This window comes from Theropithecus gelada, chromosome 8 (genome assembly GCF_003255815.1).
Source record: "Theropithecus gelada isolate Dixy chromosome 8, Tgel_1.0, whole genome shotgun sequence".
Taxonomy (NCBI): Eukaryota; Metazoa; Chordata; class Mammalia; order Primates; family Cercopithecidae; genus Theropithecus; species Theropithecus gelada.
Genome location: NC_037676.1, coordinates 38,752,380 through 38,769,618, shown reverse-complemented (window position 1 = coordinate 38,769,618; position 17,239 = coordinate 38,752,380). Strand labels below are relative to the sequence as shown.

At 34.3% G+C, this 17,239-nt stretch overlaps 1 protein-coding gene across 1 annotated transcript in view; it reads left to right on the top strand.

The window, feature by feature from the left end:
- The window catches only part of ADAM2 (ADAM metallopeptidase domain 2), a 114,336-nt gene that overhangs the window by 16,049 nt on the left and 81,048 nt on the right, over positions 1–17,239 (top strand). The window contains exons 5-7 of the mRNA XM_025394445.1: positions 484–560; positions 979–1,147; positions 12,688–12,744. Of these exons, the coding sequence (XP_025250230.1) occupies positions 484–560; positions 979–1,147; positions 12,688–12,744 (303 nt within the window). The remainder of the gene's footprint in view (positions 1–483; positions 561–978; positions 1,148–12,687; positions 12,745–17,239) is intronic.

The window sequence follows — 17,239 nt, the reverse complement described above, 5'->3', positions numbered from 1 at the left end:
ATGGTATTTGGAAAGTGGTACAAACTAAGATTTTAGGTATCATAGTAGAAAAATGAACTATAAAGCAAAGGTCAATACAAATTCTAGGTGAAATTTGCAAATGAAAACATTTTGATGGAATTGAAAAACATTTCGATGAAATTAAAAATTAACTTTGCTTATCTACCATTATCTACCATGCAACATTGTCAGAAAAGTATGAAAAAAATAAGTTTTGAAGATGTTTACCTCACTCTAACAGCTGAGAATGTCATGCTTAATTTAAAACATATAGAAATACGAAAATATACTCATTTTTTGTGAATCTGTGGAAAGTACTTAGGAAAACAGAACCATATGCTCATCTAATAACATTATAAATCAATTTTTGAAACAATGAGTGTTTGATGCATACAAACAAAACACATATATGTTTTACATATTTGAAAATTGTATCTATAACACAAACCATTCTAATGGAGATATGCATATTTTATTTTTCAGAATTTCTGCCACTACCAAGGGTATATTGAAGGTTATCCAAAATCTGTGGCGATGGTTAGCACATGTACTGGACTCAGGTTGTAATTTACTGTTTTATGAATTATAAAATAAAATATTTACTTCAAAATTATTTTAAACGTTTTAACATAATATTCAGTGGTTCTAAAGTGAGGCATGACTATTGTGGGAAAACTGCAACTCACAAAGCCTGGTATGGAAATACTTAACAATGGTTCCTGCCTTTATGCAGAATTATGATTTTTTAAATATATTTGGAAGCCATGAAATATTAATAACTAGGCAAATGCTAATAGTATTAGTACGTGATGTCACTCAGTAAGTGTGTGGATTCCCAGTAACTTTCTCCTATTTTATCACCTTAGACTCAGGTTAAAAATTATCTGCATACCATGAAAAAAATAATGCTAAGTGACATTTTATTGGCTTTTCTACAAGGCATTATTTTACTTACTAATTTTTTTTTGAAATTTTTAGGGGCTTACTACAGTTTGAAAATGTTAGTTATGGAATAGAACCCCTGGAGTCTTCAGTTGGCTTTGAACATGTAATTTACCAAGTAAAACATAAGAAAGCAGATGTTTCCTTATATAATGAGAAGGATATTGAATCAAGAGATCTGTCCTTTAAATTACAAAGCATAGAGGTAGGTTAATTGAACAAACTCTATGGTTATTACTATACAGCAGTGTAAGCACTGAAATTTATAGTTGATAGATTATGTATTTGCACACCCATAAACACCAAAACATAGAACCACGTGTATGGATATATGTACCAGAAACTTCATAACTTATATCATTAAGCCTTACTAGTTTTGTAATTTTCCAGAACTCCAATCATGACATTTTCAACTGTTAGTGGCATCTTTTTCCGTAATCTAGACCTTTATTGTCAGCAGATGCACTCTTTTCCCCACAGCCATTATGTTAAAGTTCTGGTGTGACAAACACAAATGTCATCCACATAAACAATGAAGATACATATCTAGGGTCCTGAGGAGAATCACCCCTATCTTGTAAGGGAGCTACCTCAGGGGAGGTCATTATATTTTCCTCAGGAGATTCGGAGTTATTTAATTTCCTCATAAAGTGAGAGAGAGGTTGCTTCTACTAGCAAACAAGATTCACCAGCATTTAGGAGTTTTATAGCCCCAGCTTCATTAGGGTCCTTCTCTAGGTTCCCACTCCAATTTTCAGGATCCCACTACTTCCCACTCAATGCTCTCTCTTTTATGGCAGTACCATGGGAGGTTGGGAATTCAGTTTGCACTGTAATTCATCTACTGACAGGATAAGATTCTGGGTTTGGTTTTCAATAATCTCAGTTCTATGGCTATAGGATAGAAAAATTTATTTCAAGACATACAGAGAAGCTTTTGGGTAATTTATGCATCACTTGAGATGGTAATTTAAATACTTAAGCTTGTGCTCTTCTTTCTCCACTTTGTCCAGCAACATTAGGAGCAATCAATCTCATTATATTTGCTAGTTTGGCAAAAATGTTCAAAAGTATCATATATATGGTCACCAAGACCCTTGCCTTCATAAGTGTTTGATCAGAAGTATTCAGTGGTAATATTTTGCCTGTCTCTGTTCATCATGCCATGAACTATCTGCTCTCTATAGAATTGTCTTTAAATCTAATCAAAGTAGAAGGCAAATTCCCAAAACCCCAGCACCAAGTCAGAAGATGTCCCCTTAAGATTCTGTTTTCTTGGTACCTCATTCCTGGTACCAACATCTGTATCAGGGTTCTCCAGAGAAATAGAAAACCAACAGGAGATATATATGTGTGTGTGTGTATGTATGTGTGTGTGTTTTGTACATACAGAGAGAGGGATAGAGAGATTTTATGGAATTGGCTTAGACGATTGCGAAGGCTTGGTAAATCCAAAATCTGTAGGGTAAGCGGGCAGGCTGGTTATCCAAGGAAGATTTGCATCTTAAGACCAACATAGTCTCCTGGCAGAATTCCCTTTTGTTTAGGAAATACTGTTTTCTAAAAAAGGCTTTGATTGGATGAGATACACCCACATAATGAAGAGTAATGTGCTTTACTAGAGCTTTACCAACTTAAATGTTAATTTTGTCTAAAAGTCACCTTCACAGAGGCATCCAGGGTGATGTTTGACTTAATATCTGGGCACAGGTGCCCAGCCAAGTTTACAGGTAAAATTAATTATCACAACAATATCACATCATTTATTCTTATGCTTCTTCTAAATGTTTCATTCTTTAATCTCATTTTGATATAAGATACACTTTAATATTTTGTATTGGATGAGGTAGAAATTCAATTTTTTTTCATATCAATATCCAGCTGTTCTCACACCATTTGTTAAAGAGATTATTTTTTCCCCATTGAACATTCTTGACTTTTTTTCAAAGATCAGTTGACAATAAATGCTAGGGATTATTACCACACTTAAAATTATAGTCCATTAATCTTTATGTCTACTCTAATGCCACTACCACATTTTCTTTACTACTGTATTTTGGTGGTAAGATTTGGAATTGATAAGTGTACGTCCTTCAATATTCTTATTTTCCAAGATTCTTTTGGTTATTCTGGCTACTATGCATCTCCAAACGTATTTTAAAATTTATTTTTAATTCCCATAAAATAGCACCCAGGATTATGTTGAATCTGTAGATAAATATGAGGAATATTGCTATATTAGCAATATTAACTCTATCCATGAGCAGTAGGTAGCTTTTATTTTTTAGATATTCTTTAATTTATTTCTGCAATGTTTTATATATTTAAGTCTAAGTCTTCAGTAAAGCTTCTTTTGTTATTTATAGAAGTTTTATTATTTTAGATGTTATTTAAATTTTTTATCTGTTTGGATTTCTCATTATTAGTATTTGGTAATTAGTGAATTTTCCATACTGGTTTTGGATTCTGCGAACTTGACAAACTTGTTTATTAGTTTTCTATTGAGCTCTGTGACTTTTTATGAACATGGTCATGCCATCTTGAATAAAGATAGTTTATCTTGTTTCTTTCCAATTAGGATATCTCAAATTTCCTTTTCCTTACTTAATTGCCCTGATTACTACTTCCATTATAATGTTGAATAGAATAGGTGAGAAGAGATGTTCTCATCTTTTCCCACTTTTAGGGAGAAAAGATTCAGTCTGTCACCCTTAAGCATAATGTTATTTGTAATTTTTTCACAGGTGCCCTTTATCAGGTTAAACAAGGTTTCATCCAATGTTAGTTTGTTAATGATTTTTGTTTTGTCATTAAGGGATTTTGGATTTTGTCAGATATTTTTTTCTGCACCATCTGCTGAGATAATAATTTCATTTTTATCGTTATTTTGTTAATGTGGTATTCTGCATTAATTGACTTTTGATTATGAAACTAACTTTGTGTCCAGTCTCTCTTTGTTATAGTGCATAATTCCTTTTACGTATTCCTGGGTTCAGTTTGCTGGCGTAATTTTGAAGATTTTTTCGTTTATATTTATAAAGAATATTGCTGTGTGGAATTGTTTTCATATGATATTTTTCTCTGTCTTTGGTATCAGGGTGATACAAACTTCACAAAATGAGTTGGGAAGTGTTGTCTCTTCTATTCTGGAAGACTGTGTAGGATTGGCTTAATTATTTCAACATCTGTAAAATCCATCTGGGATTGGACATTTTTAGGGAATGATTTTTATTAGTAATTAAATTTTCTCTCGTAAGTCTATTATAATTTTCTAATTTTTTTGGAGTCGATTTAGGTAATTTGTGTGTCTATAGAGATTTTTCTGTTGTATTTATTTATTTCTTGGCATATTGCTGTTTGTAGGACTCCCTTGTAGGTCTTTAACTATCAGTAAGATTTTTAGTAATCTTCTTTTTCATTTCTGATTTTATTAATCTAAATATTTTCTTTTTTGTGTGGTCAGGGTAGCTAATAATATTTTAATTAAAGTGTATCTCTTTTAAAGCACATATTACTAAGTTTTAAACATTTTAAATGACATCTGACAATTTTGTTTTTGACTGACAGATAATAATCACACTTATTTAAGGGATACAGAATGATATTTTGATACGTGAATAAAAGGTGTAATGATCAAATCAGGGTAATTAGCATATTTATTACCTTAAACGTTTATCATTTATTTATGTTGGGAACATTCAAAATTCCCTCCTTAAGCTACTTGAAAACATACAATAAATTATTGTTAACTATAGTCACCCTATGGTGCTATAGAACACTAGAACTTTCTCTTTCTATCTAGCTGTACTTTTGTAACCAATAGCCAACCTTTCCCCATCCGCTTCTCCCCTGACCCTTCCTATCCTCTCATGACCACAGTGTCACTCTCTACTTCTATGAGCTCAACTTTTCTAGTTGTCAAGGTTATTTATTGCATCTACTTTTAATGCACACACTCATATAATTTAGATTTAATCTACCACTTTGTCATTTCTTATTTGTCTTATATGTTCCTTATTCCTTTATTCTTTCTTCTATCTAATCTATTTATTTTTTTCAGGGATTTAATCATGCTGTTACATCTTTTTTATTAATCAAGTATTTTTATTTTTCTCCTCTAATGAGCTTTTACATTATATATTGTTTCATATATCTTGTTATTATATATTCTATAAATACAAAACAATTTTTACAACATAATAATTTTAGTGGTTAGTCTAAACAAACTATGGCCCTCAGGCCAAATCTGGCCCACAGCCTGTTTGTATAAATAACATCAATTACTGCTGTTCTATATATTGTTTATGTATACTTTCATATTATGGTGGAAAAGTTGAGTAGTTGTGACAGAGACTCTATGCCCTACAAAGAAACTTTATAACCATGGCAGTCATTCTTCATTCTCCTGTCTTCCTGGGAAACTACAAATCTATTGTTTTAGATATAGACTTGCCTATTCAAGATATTTTATATAACTGGAGTCTTACAATATCTTTTGTGACTTCTTTCACTTATAAGGTGGTCAAAGTTCATCAGTATCTCATTTATGTTTATGGCTGAATAACATATGCCTGGGTATAAATATACCACTCATAAGTCGTATAGTCATAAGCTAATGAACGAATTGTTTGTTTCTACTTTTTAAATATTATAATATTGCTAGGAACATTAATATATGTTTTACGTGGATATATGTTTTTATTTCTCAAGGTAGTTACTAAGATTTGAATTGGTAGGTCATAGACAGACTCTGTGTTTCACATTTTGAGTGGCTGCCAGATTATTTGTCCGAGGTGGCTGACAATTTTATATCTCCTGAAGCAACATCTGTGGATTCCAATTCCTCCACATTTATTTATTTATTTATTTATTTATTTATTTATTTTTTATTTTTTGAGACGTAGTTTCACTCTTGTTGCCCAGGCTGGAGTGCAATGGCATGATCTCTGCTCACCGCAACGTCTGCCTCCCAGGTTCAAGTGATTCTCTTGCCTCAGCCTCCCAAGTACCTGGGATTACAGGCGCACACCACCACGCTCGGCTAATTTTCTGCATTTTTAGTTGAGACGGGATTTCAACATTTTGGCCAGGCTGGTCTTGAACTCCTGACCTCAGGTGATCCACCCACCTCAGCTTCCCAAACTGCTGGGATTAAAGATGTGAGTCACTGCGCCTGGCCTCCTGCGCATTTTTTTTTCAATATTTATCATCAGTCATTTTGATTATAGCCTTCCTATTATATGTGAAGTGATACCTAATTGTGATGGAAGTATTTAAAACTTTAGAAATTCTACTTTGTGCTATCATATTTTTGGTTTTATTTTGTTTATAAAAACATATATATTTTTATTTTTACATATCATATACCTCATAGGACTACTACTACTATTATTACTCACATTATTGTTTTAAATAATTCATATATTTTCTCATTCTGTTCATTCCCTCATGCTGGTTTATGCTGTCATCACTTTTGAAAATAAAAATTATTATCATTTAAGTATTATTTCTGCTGTATTTAAAAAGTCATAAAGTTATTCATTTGTTTTGATTAAAAATTTCATATAATTCCCTACTCCATTTCCCAAAATACCGAGAAGCTTCTACCAAGAAGTGCTTACCAAGTTGATTATTAAGTTCATTTACAAAATATGAACAAATAAGCATATTCAAAGAAACACCTGAAAATGTAGAGCAATGGGGAAATCACAGTTCTCAACCATCTGTATTCCTATCCCTCCTAGACCTTCTATTTCATTTTATTTGCTAGCCTCATTTTGTCCTCCTCCTACTTCCAACATAAAAATGTAATTCCTAAATTTGAATATCTATTATTTTCTCTCACTTAAGTTCCATTCTCATAATTCTAAACAGAAAGATCCTATAACCTTATTCCATTAATCATTTTATTATATGTAATATTTTGAATTATCATCTATGGTTCCTTCATTATATGAACATAATCATATCTCCTTAATACTAAAAATAGATTTTAAAATAAACAAAATAAAATCGAATCTATTATATACCTACCACTTTCCATTTCTTCACATACCAGCTTTACATTAGAGTAAGTGGAACTATCCATCATGACATCTCACTAACTATTAATTTCACAAAAATGCAGTTTCTGTCTCCACAAATAATCAGTGGTGATCCATTGTTAAATTGGCTTTTTGAAATATTGAGATACATTTTTAAAGAGTGAAAGTAAAAATTCCCTAGAACTTTGTAGTCATCTGATTTTCTGCAATAATGCTGTCTCTTGCTTCTCATTCTTTCTTTCTTTTTCTGACTTTTCCTTATACATTCACATTTTAAATATTGATATTTGCTGTGTTATATTTCATGTTTGAGCTTGTTAGCATCACATATAATATATATATAGTACATATATATCTTTTATACATATATATATATATGTAGTTCTATGGCTTTACCTACTGTGACCTACAGATATTCAGTCCCAGTCCAAATTTTCTCCTGAGTTGATAATGCAATATAGGACATGTTGGTTGTTCAATTGAAACACACGCACAGACACCTGCATCCACACACCGCGTATCTATCTATCTGTCTATCTATTTATTGATTAATCAGTCATCTACATTTTCCTTCCAACTTCCTGAATATTTTTACCAAGGACCTTTGACGTTTTAAAATCTGAATATTTAATTCATACATATTGCAAGTGGATCAGTGTAGTACTGTGTATTCTCTGATATTTCTGGCTAGATCCAATTCCTTAGTCTTTATTTGGCCAAGGCAACCTTTGTCCTGAACTTGGAGTCCTCTTTCAATATCATGTATGTAAGCACTTTTGTCTCCTTCTAGGGCTACTTTGTCTTAACAAAATGGCATGGATTTTGTGGATTTTTTTTTTTTCTCTGAGACAGAGTCTCACTCTGTCACACAGACTGGAGTGCAGTGGCGTGATCATGCCTCACTGCAACCTCTGCCTCCCAGGTTCAAGCGATTCTCCTGCCTCAGCCTCCTGAGAAGCTGGGATTACAGGTGTTAGCCACAATGCCCAGCTAATTTTTTGTATTTTCAGTAGAGACAGGGTTTCACCATGTTGGCCAGGCTGGTCTCGAACTCTTGGCCTCAAGTGATCCGCCCACCTCGGCCTCCCAAGGTGCTGGGATTACAGGTGTAAGCCACCACGCCTGGCCCGTGGATTTTTAAAATTGACATCTGCCCACCTTTTTGACACACACATTTCCTGGCATTCTCTCATGCATCTGCGTAGTTTTCTTTTCTTTTCTTTTTTTTTTCTGCCCACCTTTTCAACACACACATTTATTTACATAGACTTATTTAATTTATTTTATTATACTTTAAGTTCTAGGGTACATGTGCACAACATGCAGGTTTGTTACATATGTATACACATGCCATGTTGGTGTGCTGCACCCATTAACTCATCATTTACATTAGGCATATTTCCTAATGCTATCCCTGCCCACCCCCAACCCCACGATAGGCCCCAGTGTGTGATGTTCCCCACCCTGTGTCCAAGTGTTTTCATTGTTCAATTCCCACCTATGAGTGAGAACATGTGGTGTCTGGTTTTCTGTCCTTGTGATAGTTTGCTGAGAATGATGATTTCTAGCTTCATCCACGTCCCTACAAAGGACATGAACTCATCGTTTCTTACGGCTGCATAGTATTCCACGGTGTATATGTGCCACATTTTCTTTACCTAGGCTATCATTGATGGACATTTGGGTTGGTTCCAAGTCTTTGCTATTGTGAATAGTGCCTCAATAAAAATAGTTGTGCATGTGTCCTTATAGCAGCATGATTTATAATCCTTTGAGTATATACTCAGTAATGGGATGGCTGGGTCAAATGGTAATTCTAGTTCTAGATCCTTGAGGAATCGCCACACTGTCTTCCACAATGGTTGAATTAGTTTACAGTCCCAGAAACAGTGTAAAAGTGTTCCTATTTCTCCACATCCTCTCCAGCACCTGTTGTTTCCTGACTTTTTAATGATCACCATTCTAACTGGTGTGAGATTGTATCTCATTGTGGTTTTGACTTGCATTTGTCTTATGGCCAGTGATGATGAGCATTTTTTCACGTGTCTGTTGGCTGCATAAATGTCTTCTTTTGAGAAATGTCTGTTCATATCCTTTGCATACTTTTGACGGGGTTGTTTGATTTTTTTCTTGTAAATTTGTTTAAGTTCTGTGTAGATTCTGGATATTAGCCCTTTGTCAGATGGGTAGATGGTAAAACTTTTCTCCCATTCTGTAGGTTGCCTGTTCACTCTGATGGTAGTTTCTTTTGCTGTGCAGAAGCACTTTAGTTTAATTAGGTCCCATTTGTCAATTTTGGCTTTTGTTGCCATTGCTTTTTGTGTTTTAGTCATGAAGTCATTGTCCATGCTTATGTCCTGAATGGTATTGCGTAGGTTTTCTTCTAGGGTTTTTATGGTTTTAGATCTAATATTTAAGCCTTTAATCCATCTTGAATTAATTTTTGTACAAGGTGTAAGGAAGGGATCCAGTTTCAGCTTTCTACTTATGGCTAGCCAGTTTTCCCAGCACCATTTATTATATAGGGAATCTTTTCCCCATTTCTTGTTTTTCTCAGGTTTGTCAAAGATCAGATGGTTGTAGATGTGTAGTATTGTTTCTGAGGCTCTGTTCTGTTCCATTAGTCTATATCTCTGTTTTGGTACCAGTACCATGCTATTTTGGTTACTGTAGCCTTGTAGTATAGTTTGAAGTCAGGTAGCGTGATGCCTCCAACATTGTTCTTTTGGCTTAGGATTGTCTTGGCAATGTAAGCTCTTTTTTGGTTCCATATGAACTTTAAAGTAATTTTTACCAATTCTGTGAAGAAAGTCATTGGTAGCTTGATGGGGGTGGTATTGCATCTATAAATTACCTTGGGCAGTATGGCCATTTTCATGATATTGATTCTTCCTATCCATGAACATGGAATGTTCTTCCATTTGTTTGTGTCCTCTTTTATTTTATTGAGCAGTGGTTTGTAATTCTCCTTGAAGAGGTCTTTCATATCCCTTGTAAGTTGGATTCCTAGGTATTTTATTTCCTTTGAAGCAATTGTGAATGGGAGTTCACTCATGATTTGGCTCTCTGTTTGTCTGTTATTGGTGTATAGGGATGCTTGTGATTTTTGCACATTGATTGTGTATCCTAAGATTTTGCTGAATTTGCTTACCAGCTTAAGGAGATTTTGGGCTGAGACAATGGGGTTTTCTAAATATACAATCATGTAATCTGCAAATAGGGACAATTTGACTTCCTTTCTTCCTATATGAGTACCCTTTATTTATTTCTCCTGCCTGATTGCCCTGGCCAGAACTTCCAACACTATGTTGACTAGGAGTGGTGAGAGAGGGTGTCCCTGTCTTGTTCCAGTTTTCAAAAGGAATGCTTCCAGTTTTTGCCCATTCAATATGAGATTGGCTGTGAGCTTGTCATAAATAGCTCTTATTATTTCGAGATACGTCCCATCAATACCTAGTTTATTGAGAGTTTTTAGCATGAAGGGCTGTTGAATTTTGTCAAAGGCCTTTTCTGCGTCTATTGAGATAATCATGTGGTTTTTGTCTTTGGTTCTGTTTGTATGCTGGATTACATTTATTGAATTGCATGTGTTGAACCGGTCGTGCATCACAGGGATGAAGCCAACTTAATCGTGGTGGATAAACTTTTTGATGTACTGCTGGATTTGGTTTGCCAGTATTTTACTGAGGATTTTCACATCGATGTTCATCAGGGATATTGGTCTAAAATTCTCTTTTTTGTTGTGTCTCTGCCAGGCTTTGGTATCAGGATGATGCTGGCCTCATGAAATGAGTTAGGGAGGATTCCCCCTTTTTCTATTGATTGGAATAGTTTCAGAAGGAATGGTACCAGCTCCTCTTTGTACCTCTGGTAGGATTCAGCTATGAATCTGTCTGGTCCTGGACATTTTTTGGTTGGTAGGCTATTAATTATTGCCTCAATTTCAGAACCTGTTATTGGTCTATTCAGGGATTCCACTTCTTCCTGGTTTAGTTTTGGTAGGGTGTATGTGTCCAGGAATTTATCTATTTCTTCTAGATTTTCTAGTTTATTTGTGTAGAGGTGTTTATAGTATTCTCTGATGGTAGTTTGTATTTCTGTGGGGTCTGTGGTGATATCCCCTTTATCGTTTTTTATTGCATCTATTTGATTCTTCTCTCTTTTCTTCTTTATTGGTCTTGCTAGCAGTCTATTTATTTTGTTGATCTTTTCAAAAAACCAGCTCCTGGATTCATTGATTTTTTTGAAGGGTTTTTGTGTCTCTATCTCCTTCAGTTCTGCTCTAATCTTAGTTGTTTCTTGCCTTCTGCTAGCTTTTGAATGTATTTGCTCTTGCTTCTCTAGTTCTTTTAATTGTGATATTAGGGTGTCAATTTTAGATCTTTCCTGTTTTCTCTTGTGGGCATTTATTGCTAAAAATTTCCCTCTACACATTGCTTTAAATGTGTCCCAGAGTTTCTGGTATGTTGTATCTTTGTTCTCATTAAAGAACATCTTTATTTCTGCCTTCATTTCATTATGTACCCAGTAGTCATTCAGGAGCAGGTTGTTCAGTTTCCATGTAGTTGAGTGGTTTTGAGTGAGTTTCTTAATCCTGAGTTCTAGTTTGATTGTCTGAGAGACAATTTGTTATAATTTCTGTTTTACATTTTCTGAGGAGTGCTTTACTTCCAACTATGTGGTCAATATTGGAATAAGTGCAATGTGGCACTGAGATTTCTGTAGATGTCTTATTAGGTCTGCTTAGCACAGAGCTGAGTTCAAGTCCTTGATATCCTTGTTAACTTTCTCTCACGTTGATCTGTCTGATGTTGACAGTGTGGTGTGAAAGTCTCCCATTATTATTGTGTGGGAGTCTAAGTCTCTTTGCAGGTCTCTAAGGACTTGCTTTATGAATCTGGGTGCTCCTGTATTGAGTGCATGCATATTTAGGATAGTTAGTTCTTCTTGTTGAGTTGATCTCTTTACCATGACATAATGGCCTTCTTTGTCTTTTTTGATCTTTGTTGGTTTAAAGTCTGTTTTATCAGAGACTAGATTGCAACCCCTGCCTTTTTGTTTTGTTTTGTTTTCCTTTTGCTTGATAGATCTTCCTCCATCCTTTATTTTGAGCCTATGTGTGTCTCTGCACATGATATAGTCTCCTGAATACAGTACACTGATGGGTCTTGACTATCCAATTTGCCAGTCTGTGTCTTTTAATTGGAGCATTTATCCCACTTACATTTAAGGTTAATATTGTTATGTGTGAATTTGATCCTGTCATTCTGATGTTAGCTGGTTATTTTTCCCACTAATTTATGCAGTTTTTTCCTAGCATGAATAGTCTTTACAATTTGGCATGTTTTTGCAGTGACTGGTACCAGTTGTTCCTTTCCATGTTTAGTGCTTCCTTCAGGAGCTCTTGTAAGGCAGGCCTGGTAAAAGAGAGAATAATATGAATAGCTTGGAACCAATGAAAATATGGAGAATGGAAGATAGAGGAAAGTTGTTTCCCAAGTAAATTAAATAATTGATTAGGTTCAGAAAAGTGACAAATAAATGAAAAAGATTTTGTGATATCTAGTGTTGCTTATATTATCTGGTTTCATTTCTATATGCAAAACTTTTTAAAATATTTAGTTCATTAATAGTAGTGATATGCACTAAAAATACTTAAGTAATTCTGTAATTTTGATGTAAAATTTGTGGATTTTTTCAGCCGCAGAAAGATTTTGCAAAGTATATAGAAATGCATGTTGTAGTTGAAAAACAATTGGTAAGTATATTCTGATTTATTTATGTCATTTAATATTTGCAATGAGGGATTGTAATAATAATTTGGAATAAATTTTTAACAGAAAAGAATTAATGATGATTTTGCCTTAGCTCTACGTTAATGCACTTTAAATTATTAGTATCAGGAGTAAATTGAGAATAAAATTTTATATAGTGTTTAATTTTATGAACAGCGATGTAAAGAAAATAATTGCTACCTCTATAATAGTTTACAAATAGTTTTAGAATTATTATAGAAACTTGTATGTGTTCTAGAACCATATTGAATTTTAAAAATAATGCTTGACATTTCGGATATTATTTAAAGAGAAATAAAAGTTTCCCATCTGTACATTTTTTTGGTAGACAGGAAAATAATGGCTTATACTGGGGATGAAAGGTGGTGATAAACTATTTTAATGATAAATGTTGTAAACTTGGGTAAAATAAGTGATCAAAACGTTTATTATTTATTTATTTATTTTATTTTTATTTGTTTACTTTTTTGAGATGGAGTCCCACTTTGTCGCACAGGCTGGAGTGCAATGGCATGATCTTGGCTTGCTGCAACCTCTGCTTCCCAGGTTCAAGCGATTCTCCTAGTTCAGCCTCCCTAGTAGCTGGGATTACAGGCACCTGTCATCAAGCCTGGGTAATTTTTTTTTTTTTTTTTTTTTTTTTTTTTTTTTGGTATTTTTGTAGAGACGGGGTTTCACCATGTTGGCCAGGCTGGTCTTGAGCTCCTGACCTCAGGTGATCCACCCACCTCATCCACCCACCTCATCCTCCCAAAGTGCTGGGATTACAGGTGTGAGCCACTGCTGGCCAATGTTTATTTTTAATCATTCAAAATGTTATGTCTTTCAAGATTTCCTCACGAAATTAAATTACAATTACTTGAAATTAAGAACTCCTAAAATAACTTTATTTTCTTTTTTTTTCCATTTTTCACTTTACTTTTTAGGCAAATTTCCAACTTTATCATGAAAAATATATGTTTTCTTAATGTGTTTTGGAGTTTTGCATTGTGTTTCTCTATATTAATTCCTGAACTTTCTATTCTTGTTTCATGCATGCAAAATCTTCTTTGCCTCCCTGAAGACAATATTAAAATTTTATTTCAGTACATCAGTTCTCAACATAGACCTTTTCAGTATTATATCCTTGTTTTCAGCACCTACATTTAATGTTAATCATTTTATTCAAATGTCCAGTCATTTCATATTTAAAAGGAGGGCTGTATTGTCTTACCAGGTTCTTTGCTGTGGGGCGACTTGCACACAGTGAACAAAATACTTTGCAAGTGGCTCTACCATTTTCTGTTACCAACAGCAATATATGAGAGTTTTAATCACTTTACGTCTTTGCTAATACTTGTTTTTGTCCCCTTGTTTATAATCATTCTAGTGGACATTGACTGCTATCACATTGTGGTTTTAATTTATATATCTCTAATGACTCACAATGCTGAGCATCTTTTCATATGTGTATTAACCATAGATCTATGTTCTTTTGTGAAATGTCTATTCAAATATTTTGCCTATTTCTTAATCTTATTGCTTGCCTTAATATTAAAATATAAATGTCCCTCATATATTGTATACACAGATTTTTCAACTGAAAATATTTGCAAATATTTTTACTAGAAAATTTTTACTAGGAAATATTTGCAAATATAAAGGCATAAGTCCTATTTAATTATTGTGTATAGTGTGAAATATGGTTCTAAATTAATCATTTTGCATGTGTAAAACTAATTAGAACAAGACCAGTTGTTCAAAATGTTATCATTTCCCCAGGGAAATGCCTTGCACCTTTGTCCATAACAAACTGGTAATCAATACTTATTTGAGCATTTATTTCTGGATTCTGAATTCTATTTTCACTGATCAGTATGTCTATCAAAGCACCCGTACTTGAATATCATCACTTGAATATTCTAGATTTACAGAAATTTTTGAAATCAGGAAATCTAAGTTTTACAACTTTTTTTTTTTTAATTCTACTTTAAGTTCTGGGATATATGGGCACAATGTGCAGGTTTGATATATAGGTATACATGTGCCATGTTGGTTTACTGGACCCATTATGTCATCATTTACATTAGGTATTTCTCCTAATGCTGTCCCTCCCCCAGCCCCCGACCCCCCAACAAGCCCTAGTGTGTGATGTTCCCCTCCCTGGGTCCAAGTGATCTCATTGTTCAATTCTCATCTATGAGTGAGAACATGCAGTGTTTGGTTTTCTGTCCTTGTGATAGTTTGTTCACAAGGATGGTTTCTAGCTTCATCCATGTCCCTGCAAAGGATATGAACTCATCCTTTTTTATGGCTGCATAGTATTCCACGGTGTATACATGCCACATTTTCTTAATCCAGTCTATCATTGATGGACATTTGGGTTTGTACCAAGTCTTTGCTATTGTGAATAGTGCCGCAATAAACATATGTGTGCATGATTTATAATCCTTTGGGTATATACCCAGTAATGGGATTGCTGGGTCAAATGGTAATTCTAGTTCTAGATCCTTGAAGAATCGCCACACTGTCTTCCATAATGGTTGATCCAATTTACACTCCCACCAACAGTGTAAAAGCATTCCTATTTCTTCACATCCTCTCCTACAACTTTTATTTTATTTTATTTTATTTTATTTTATTTTACTTCATTTTATTTTATTTTATTTTTGAGACAGAGTCTCATTCTGTCACCAGTCTGGAGTGCAGTGGCACAATCTCGGCTCACTGCAACCTCTGCCTCCTGGGTTCAAGAGATCCTTCTGCCTTAGCCTCCCAAGTAGCTGGGACTACAGGCGCACACCACCACACCCAGCTAATTTTTGTATTTTTAGTAGAGATGGGGTTTCACCATGTTGGCCAGGATGGTCTCGATCTCTTGACCTCGTGATCTGCCTGCCTCGGCCTCCCAAAGTGCTGGGATCACAGGCATGAGCCACCATACCTGGTCAACTTTTTTTATTTTTTAAAAAATATTTAGCAATTCTGTGTCTTTTGAATTTCCATTTAAGACTACCTTATCCATTTCTGCAAAAAGGATGATTATATTTTGATAGATACTGTGTTAATTCTATAGATCAATTTGGAAAGGATATTTATTTTAACAATTTTGAATACTCTAATCCATGATCATCATATGTCCACCCCACTATTTAGATCTTCTTTTATTTCTCTCAGCAATATTTGGTAGTTTTTCAGTATATGAGTCTTTTGCTTTTTGTTAAATCTATTCCTATTTCCTAATCTTGTTTCTAATATGATTACTTTTCATATTTTCATTTTGATTGTTTAGTGTAAAAAAAATTATCTGATCTTGTATCTTGTGATTTTTGCGAAAAATGTTTATTACTTGTAATTCTCTGTGTGTGTGTGTTTGCGTGTATTCCTTAAGACTTTCCGCATACAGGATCATTTCGTGATAAAACATAACTTTGTTTTAGCTTTTCCAGTGTGAAGCCTTTTTATTTATTTTCTTGCAATATTACCTTTGCTGGAATCTCCAGGACAATGTTTAAATGTAAGTTGAGAAAAGACTTGTGTTGTAGTTTTAATGTTTGTAGGAAAGTCATAGACTCACCATTTAATGTGGTAATAAATATTAGCTGCAGTGTTGTTGTTGTTATTGTTGTTTTTCTCATGAGTAGGTGTTGGGTTTTGTGAAATGTATATTCTGTGTCTGTTCAGATGACTGTGGGAATTTTTGGTCATTATATTAAGTGTCTGACATTAAAGTTCCACTTGATCATGATGCATAATCATTTTTATATGTTTCTGACTTCAGCTTGCTAACGTTTTTCTTAGGTTTCCTTTGTATATATAGTGCACTATATTTATTCTGGATGTTGGAAATATGAGATCAGGGTAGCAGCATGGTTACATTCTGGAGAGGGCTCTCTTCCTAGCCTACAGATGGCCACCAAAAAGCAAGCTCTCTAGTATCTCTTCCCATAATGGCACTAATATCATAATGAGGGGCCCACCCCATGACCTCATGGAAACCTTATGATATCCCAAAGATACCATTTCCAAATACTGTCACAATGGGGATCAGGGTTTCAAAATACGAAATTTTGGAGAGAGATCATTTACTCCATAGCATTCCATCCCTCACTTCCCCATATTCATGTCCTTCTCACAAACAAAATGTGCTCATTATATCCTAACAGCTCCAACTCTAACATTTAAAGTCCAAAGTCTCATCTAAATATCATCTCAATCTGTCATGGGTGAGACAGGATGTACAATTCATACTGAGGTAAAATTCTCCTCCAGCTATGAAACCTGATAAGGAGAACTTTGTGTTCCATAGGGAGAAACAGGAAAGAATCAAAGGGCCATGGCTTCCAAGCAAGTCTGAAAGTCTAGCAAGACAAATTTATTTAGATTGTAAGCTTCAAGAATAATACTCTTTGGCTTGGTGCCACTTTTCCAGGTCTACTGGGAGAGCAGTGTCACTTCCATGGTTGGGGTCATTGAGCG